General features: G+C 45.2%; 1 protein-coding gene and 1 pseudogene across 1 annotated transcript; one reads left to right on the top strand and one right to left on the bottom strand.

Annotated features, from left to right (window-relative positions):
• The first annotated feature begins 2,828 nt into the window (after window positions 1-2,828).
• On the top strand, window positions 2,829-5,120 carry LOC147881485 (uncharacterized; annotated as a pseudogene).
• Window positions 5,121-5,992: 872 nt separating this feature from the next.
• On the bottom strand, window positions 5,993-7,647 carry LOC147881484 (chlorophyll a-b binding protein type 1 member F3, chloroplastic). The gene is made up of 2 exons (XM_087402262.1): window positions 7,440-7,647; window positions 5,993-6,756 (listed from the first exon to the last, which is right to left on the bottom strand). Exons 1-2 carry the CDS (start codon window positions 7,592-7,594, stop codon window positions 6,105-6,107), a joined length of 807 nt encoding a protein of 268 aa, XP_087258388.1. The 5' UTR covers window positions 7,595-7,647; the 3' UTR covers window positions 5,993-6,104.
• Window positions 7,648-8,118: the final 471 nt, after the last annotated feature.

Raw genomic sequence — 8,118 nt, 5'->3', positions numbered from 1 at the left:
GAGTTGGCGGCTGAGACAAGTGAAGTTTTTATTCCATGGCCTGCATCATGTCTTCTTTCAGCTTCATGGTCATGGCTTCTAGGCGATCTTCATTTGATGTTTCGGCAGTGGACTTGGATTTCCTTTTTTCGAATGCTTATCTCATGCACTAGATCTACCATCATCACTACTAGTGTCAGAGTCATTCATGCCATCCTCGATGTCAATGGCTGCCGCATGAGCAGCACTGAACGTTTCATAGCTGCTAATCTTTTTCATATCCTTTCGTATTTTCTTTCTTATTCCTACAATGAACCAGGCCGTTAGGTACTTTGAGTCGAGGCGTGGGTCACATTTGGCGATTAATCTTTTCATCTTACCCACGTACGTGCGTACATCTTCTCGATGGCCTTGTTCGATCTTGCTTAGTTGGAGAGCTTAGTTGGAGAGCGGGATCATCTTGTAGCCTCTCCGTTTGAAAGTGTCTTTTAAATTCTATTTAAAGTAGGTCCCATGTGGCTTGCTCTTCCACTAGAAGGTCTAGGTACCATTTAGACGCTTCATCATAGTTAAGGCCATGGGAAACCAAGCCACCTTGGTTTCATGGGATTGATCTCCACCTGCTCGGCATGCAACATCAAAATGCTGGAGGAATCGGGTTGGATCTCCCCTACCATTATATTTGGGAAGTTCCAGTTTTCCCAAGGGGCACCTGCCTTGATTGTTATTATTTCTTCGATTAAAGAAATTGTCAGCCTCTGCATCAAGGTCGATATCCCCATCATTGTCGCGACGGCATCCAACCATGTTGTGGCATGGAGTTAAAGGGATTACTTGAATTTCAAGGGGGGATTCGGGGTAGAGGATTGTCAGGGGCGGTGGTTGTAGCAGAGTTATATGTGGATTTGGCGAGCATTGGAGTCAGAGGCATTGGCCGGAGTGTAGCTGCATGCAACTTGGGCAAGAGTTGGAAAGGGTGACTCTACCACAAGTGCGGGTGTTGATGTAGTTTTGTTTGGAGAGTTAGAGTGGTGTTCGTTTTGTAGGGACCATAGTGGTAATAATGCACCTAAGATTGTCCCACGTATGTAGGGAAATGTGCCGGTGTAGACAGATCATCAATCGGAGGTCACAACGTAAAGATACGAGCGAATTAGTGCGAAATGAGGCCCACGCGGGGGTGCGAATGAGCGAGTGCTAGGGGTGCCAAAATGGTGTCAAATGGGCTAGCAAAATGCCCCGTAGCGTGATGTTTTTGTGTGTGAAATTTTGGTCCAAACGGGGTCCAGTTTGGGTCCCAAACGGGTGCGATATGAAGTGTTGAAGTAGGGGTAAAATTGGCTTTTTTTTGGGGGGGGCGCTTGGTCTTAAGGCTGGTGTGAATGGACTTTAAGTCCAACTGAGGGGTTTGAACCAATTGAATTATAGTTAGTCTAACTAGCCTATATCCCTAACTATGGGTTAAAACTGATGACAGTTAGATAAACTAGCCACAGTTAGTTGACCTAACCTAACTATCCAATTAGTCTAACTAACTAGAAGTTAGACTAACCTAACTATGACTAACTAACCTACAGTTAGACTAACTAGACTAGTACATCTAATCTAACCTAAGCTAGAGCTAACCTAATCTAACCTAGCTAGGGTTAGTCCTAGGGTCAAGTTAGGTTAGGTTAGGTTTTTTTTAATTAATAAATAATATTTTTTTAAAAAAAAATCGGGGGGGGGTTTTACGCTGTGGCGAACGGGAGGTGTATGAGAGGGGGGGTTCGAACGGAGGAGGGGAGGGTGGAGTGGAGAGGAGGGGAGGGGGGCTAGTGAGGGGAGGGGGGAGGAGGTGAAGGCAGAGGCGAGGCAGGTGGTGAGGAGGGCGCGGAGGTGAGGCGCGGGAGGGGTGAGGCGTCGCGGAGGAGGTGGACGTAGGCGTGGCGGAGGCAAGGCACGGAGGCGAGGCGCATAGGGGAGAGAGAGAGAGAGAGAGAGAGAGAGAGAGAGAGAGAGAGAAGAGGGAGGGGGAGGGAAAGAGAGAGAGAGGGGGAAAAGAGAAAGAGAGAGAGAGAGAGAGAGAGAGAGAGAGAGAGAGAGAGAGAGAGAGAGAAGAGGGAGGGGGAGGGAAAGTGAGAGAGAGGGGGAAAAGAGAGAGAGAGAGAGAGAGAGAGAGAGAGAGAGAGAGAAGGGAGGGGGAGGGAAAGAGAGAGAGAGGGGGGAAAAGAGAGAGAGAGAGAGAGAGAGAGAGAGAGAAGAGGAGGGAAAGAGAGAGAGGGGGGGGGAAAAGAGAGAGAGAGAGAGAGAGAGAGAGAGAGAGAGAGAGATAGAAGAGGGAGGGGGAGGGAAAGAGAGTGGTGGTGGAGGAGAAGGGGGGGAGGGATGTTGGAGGGTGGAGGGGGTGGTGGAGATGGAGGGGCGGAGGTGGAGATGGAGGGGGGGAGGTGGAGATGGACGAGGGGGGTGGGGGGGGGGAAGAAATGGTGGTGGTGGAGGGAGGGGGGGCAGGGAATTTGGTGGTGGAGGCAGTGACCAGCTTGAAGGCTTCAATCGACTTGCAACCTATACACGAGCCTTTGCTATCGGTGCAGGTGACTCCTCTATTCGATCTCCAATCAGCGATCTGCAAGTTAATATAAGCTCGTAAGCTTAGGGTCTCAATCTGTGCATAGAACTAGCACCTCGATTCTCCTCCTCCCTCGTTCATCCCTCCCACAGTGCTTGAACTCTTTTCAAGTCCCAGGCCTTACAAGGCTTGCGTGTATGCATAATTCCATCCCACTTCTCTTTTTGTTAGGCATTTCGTAGGCAAAGATCCCATATAGGAGTTTAATCTATCGCTACTAGTATCAAAGTGACTGGGTATGAACCTGGGACTACAAGGGCGTCAATGTGAAGGAGCAGCAAAGCAGCAAACTGGCAGAATACAGCGGTAAGTTCAAGTCTTCCGCTAGCGATGGTGTAGATAAGGCCAAAATCATCATCGTTCCTGGTGCAAAGAAGGTAAGGAAGGGACGACATCCGGGATCCGATGGAGAAATAGAGATTTCCCTTGCATCAGAGATCCTGCTAGTTTTTTCTCCCTAACTCTTTCCAAGCCAGATGGTGTAAGTTGAAGCTTACTTGCATGTTGGTTTTGCACAGCAATTATAACTCTTGGTGGTCGAAGTTAGAATTAAACTGTTCTAAATGGCACTATATACAAGCATGTGATTGCATATAAGCTATGAACATAAGCTTGCCTGTACTTGCACAGTATGGTTCTTTGTCCTTGCAGTTTGGAATTTATGACTGTCAATAATTCTGAGCTACTTGTTTGGCTTGCTCTAAAAGGTTGGGAAAACTACTTGGCATTAGGATCCTTTCATGAATCTAGCTAGTTGTTCGTGTAGGCTAGATTCAAGGACAAAGTTTTAATGTTTTTGCTACAAGCATGATGCTAAATGCAAGCTTATCTCCCATTTGTGTTGTTTCAGCTAAATACCATCAATGTGTTGCTAAAAATATTTTTCCTTTGTAGGTTTCTATGGCTCCTAAGAAAGTGACACCATTATAAAACCAATCAACTCTATTGGCCATTCCTAGTTTTACTAGGATTCTGAATCCCTTAAAAAAATCCAAGTCTACATCAAGTTATTCATGTGCTACAAAAGCTGTTATTGATCTAAGTTTAGATGGTTCAAATGCAAGTAATGATGCAGAAGTTACGCAGATTGAGAATGCATGTGCTGCATGGAATGATGCTTGGGGTGTTTCATTCAATTGGGTATACTTCGAGGCTGCTGAAGGTCGTATGTTTTGTCGAATATGTAAACAAATGAATAAGAGTCGAAGTGAATTTGGCACATGTGGTTCAGTGAATATTCAGTTAAGTGCTAATAGATGCCATGCAGCTTCTCAACATCAGAATTGGGCATGCTACTCACTGAACTATGGCAAGAAGGCCCTGAAGGAAGGTTTAGATAAACAAAGAGGAAATGTTGATGTGGGTGTTGTGAATTTGTTTCAATGCGGTTACTACATTGCAAAAGAAGACATGGCCTTATTAAAATTTTCATCTCTATTAAATCTTCTAGAACTGTGTGGTGTCCAATCTCTCCCTAGGAAGTTGTATCATAATGAGAAGGCTACTGCTGTCTTTGCATCCTACATTAGTGAATCCATCTCAAATATTGTGGTAAAGAAAGTGCTAGATTCCCCGTTTTTTAAATATTCTTGTGGATGAGTCCACAGATAATTATGTTACAAAACATATGATTGTTTATGTCAGATATTTGTATGATCGTGAGCCACATACATATTTCTTAGGCCATTTGGAAACAAGGGACCGAACTGCTAGAGGTTTGTAGGCTATATTGGTTGACATGCTGAACTTGTATGGTTTAGATCAAAGGAAAATGGTAAGCTTTGGTTCAGATGGAGCATCAGTGATGGTTGGAGCAAACAATGGTTTGGCAGCTCTACTAAAAAGAAGCAGTCCTTTTCTCATATCTATGCATTGTGTGGCTCATAGAACACATTTGTGTGTTTGAGATACTCTCAGAAACAATGCATATGCAAAACATATTGATGTGGTGTTGAATGACATTGCTTCTCTATTCAAAAAATCCTCTAAAAGGTCATCTAGATTGCTGAGTTTACAAGAAGAGTTTGATTGTCCACCTTTGAAGATGAAAAAGGTGCATCAAATAAGGTGGTTGAGTAGAAAGAAAGTCATTGTGAAAGTATGCGAGGTGTTACAACCTCTTCTTGTTTGTTTACAAGAGGAGAATGTAAGGTTGTTTCAATTGGTTTCAAATGTCAAGTTCAAATATACATTGCACTTTTTAGCTGATGTTATGGAACACCTTGCTACCTTGTCTCTTATCTTTCAGAAAACATATGTGGATGTGGCTAGTATTCCTAGTATTGTTGAGTCAACAATCACCATGATAGACATGGAGTTTGTTGCTCCTCAAGCTTTGAATATAAACATGCACAGCCATGATGGTTATGGATTTCCTATGATTCCAGAATTTGGAGCACAACATGAATGGTTGTGGACTCTACGGAATGTTATGAAGGGTGATATGTACTATGGTTTCGCATTGGAAGATGTGTGCTTGGTAGTGACCTGCTTGATTTTGCATTTCAACTTGGCTTTTGCATTGATGTAAAAAGTAATTTGCAAAACACATTTGCAAAGTCTTCTATCTTGCAAAGCTTTGGTATTCTTGCTTCTACTATGTTTCCTTCATCAAAGGACTTGAAGTATTTCAATGGACAAGATTTGGATGCTTTACCAAAGTCTTATGGTGAAGCAAAGACCATGGCAAATGGAAATGTTATTAATCGTTTGATTGATGAGAGAGCATTGAGAAGGGAGTTTCATGTGTTTAAAGTTCAAGGGTCATCTAATTGGAAGGGTAAAGTTTTGAAAGATGCATGGTGTTTGATTAGTAGAAGTGAATCTTGGTGCACGAAGGTGCAACCTACAACCCTAGAGAGAGGCAGAGTAGGTAACTTTATCTTTACATAGGATGACCTGCACTTGGTACTAGGTCAATATGATTGATAGAATTATTGAATATTCCATCTTTTGGATCATGTGGTGCAACTTACAATCCTAGAGAGAGGCAGAGTAGGTAGCTTTATCTTTACATAGGATGAATTGCACTTGGTATCTAGTCAATATGATTGATAGAATTATTGCATATTCCATCTTTTGGATCATGTGGTGCTGCAAGATGGAAGGGTGACATTTCACTCAAATGATCTAGAAGTGCAGCTTACCACTAGATAGCAATTCATGACAACTTTATAATGCTTGTATCTTTTCACCTTGTGACGAGTTTGAAGCTCAAAGTGAAGCCACTCTCAGGGCTTCATTGGAGTTTTATTACAGAAGGCATTGCTAGAGCTTCATTGGAACTTCATTTAAAAGTTTGCTAAAAGCATATAAATGTTATGATTTTTAGGTATATCAACCTCTTTCGTAGGATTAGACTTTCAACTTGAGACTTTCAAATTAACATTGTGGAAAGGAACGTGAGACATGGAACGTCCATATTCAAAACAGAGAAAATTACACCCATCGGGATCTCACCGACCTACAAAACAGAACGCTGTGTCCAGAGAAGTGGGGCTCATTTCCTCTATTTTCAAGATCCGGGAACGAAGCTGGTAGCATAAGCCCACGCATTGTTTACAGTCGGGTTCGCAAGGTGATCAGACAGATTCTCAATCGGGCCTTTCCCCGTCACAATAGCTTGAACAAAGAAACCGAACATAGAAAACATCGCCAGCCTTCCATTCTTCAGCTCCTTCACCTTAAGTTCAGCGAATGCCTCTGGATCGTCTGCTAGCCCGAGAGGGTCAAACTGGCCACCGGGGTAAATTGGGTCAGACACCTCGCCCAGAGGTCCACCAGCGACTCTGTATCCTTCCACAGCACCCATAAGAATCACCTGGCAAGCCCAGATGGCCAGAATGCTCTGAGCGTGCACGAGGCTCGGGTTGCCAAGGTAGTCAAGACCACCTTCAGCAAAGATTTGAGCACCAGCTTTGAACCACACAGCTTCCCCAAACTTCACGCCATTATTCGCCAGTAACTCGGGGGTGACGCATCCCAGAGCTCCGAGCATTGCCCAGCGAGCATGGATGACTTCCAACTCACGATTCTTCGCAAAGGTCTCAGGGTCAGCAGAGAGGCCAGCGGTATCCCAGCCGTAGTCACCTGGGAACTCACCGGTAAGGTAAGACGGAGGGCTTCCTGAGAAGGGGCCCAGGTACAAGGGACGATCAGGACCATACCTGGCAAAACGCTCCACGAATAGAACAGTACGACGTCAAATCCAAGTAGAAATAAACCGCAAAAAAAAATCATCTTACAACCTAAGTAATGAGATCGACAACTCCCCGCATAAATGACTTTTCAATCATGAAATGGCGTTCGCAGACGCTGGATCCCATTCAGACCTTAAATTTGCTGCGCCTTTTTAAGCTTATTAAAAAATTCCCATAGGTAAAACCCATCCCAAAAAACACCACTCAAGTGCAAGAATGCCAAAACTATCCGCACAGAAAATAAAACATAACGACGAACTCCGGCGTCCGGCATCGACAAGAACCCGAACAGACCTAACAAACGAAAGTCCTCGTGAAGAGCCTATCCACCTCACATTGCAGACATCAAAGCAGTCTCCTATGCACCTTACGGCATCAAAGAAGTTGGGGAAGATGAAGAGAGCCTAGTCTTTACAACAGTCCACGCAAAATTTGGATCTAAAAAGACCGGCCACAGGAAGGAGCACAACGTACATTAAAGGCCCAAGGTCTCCGTCACACAGGACACGTTACGCTTACGAAACGATCGTGTACGGACGGAGGTTAGCAAGAGCGACACTCAGACAAGCTGCCTGAGAAAAGGGAGCCACAGAGAGGTTGACGAAGCGACAATGCAAAGGCAACCAAAAGCGGAGGGGAGGGAAGGAGACCAGGTGCTGCCGGAAGGGGCGGACTTCTTGGACGATCGCATCTGGATACGGCAGTCGCCACCTCCAACCTTGCGGGAAAGCTCATTGCAGGGCCTGAGGAGGGTTTGGCCAGAGAAGGTGGAAGAGGAGAGGGCAGTGGCAGCGGCGGCAGCCATGGCGAAAGACGAAAGAGCAGAGACGAAGATGGCGATGTCGACGAGAGAACAGTGACACTACATCGAAGTTGATGTAGACGACGATGTCCCTATATACATAGATTCGCGGCTCATAGCACCCCGTTTTGGAAGTCCGCGTGGCTCTTCCCTATTGGACAACGATCCACTCCGCCAATGTGGTACCGCCTAGATGATACTCAGCTTGCACGTGCCAGCCTGGGGAACCCCAGCATCTTTTCTTTGCATTGGGTTTGGATAAAGTAGCTAACATCTCTGGATGACAAGGATAAACCGAAAACCCTCCCCCCCAAGACTCTATGGATAACCAGCCTGGGAACCCCAGCATCTTTTCTTTGCATTGGGTTTGGATAAAGTAGCTAACATCTCTAGATGACAAGGATAAACCGAAAACCCTCCCCCCCAAGACTCTATGGATAACAAGGATAAACCCACAACCCTCCCCCCCAAGACTCTATTGGCAATGGAGGAAGCCTCCCGCTTCAACTCCTCAAAGAGGAATCCCC

This window comes from Dipteris shenzhenensis, chromosome 31 (genome assembly GCF_047967505.1).
Source record: "Dipteris shenzhenensis isolate YYH24624 ecotype China chromosome 31, Dip_SZ_1.0, whole genome shotgun sequence".
In the NCBI taxonomy this organism is placed as follows: domain Eukaryota; kingdom Viridiplantae; phylum Streptophyta; class Polypodiopsida; order Gleicheniales; family Dipteridaceae; genus Dipteris; species Dipteris shenzhenensis.
The sequence above is the reverse complement of the archived record's forward strand: the minus strand, read 5'-3'. Positions and strand labels throughout refer to the sequence as shown.

Coding starts and splice junctions, on each gene's coding strand:
- LOC147881484 (XM_087402262.1), bottom strand. CDS start 7,594: ATGGCTGCCGCCGCTGCCACTGCCCTCTCCTCTTCCACCTTCTCTGGC. Junction 6,757..7,439: donor GCCCCTTCCGGCAGCACCTG/GTCTCCTTCCCT, acceptor GCGTTTTGCCAG/GTATGGTCCTGATCGTCCCT.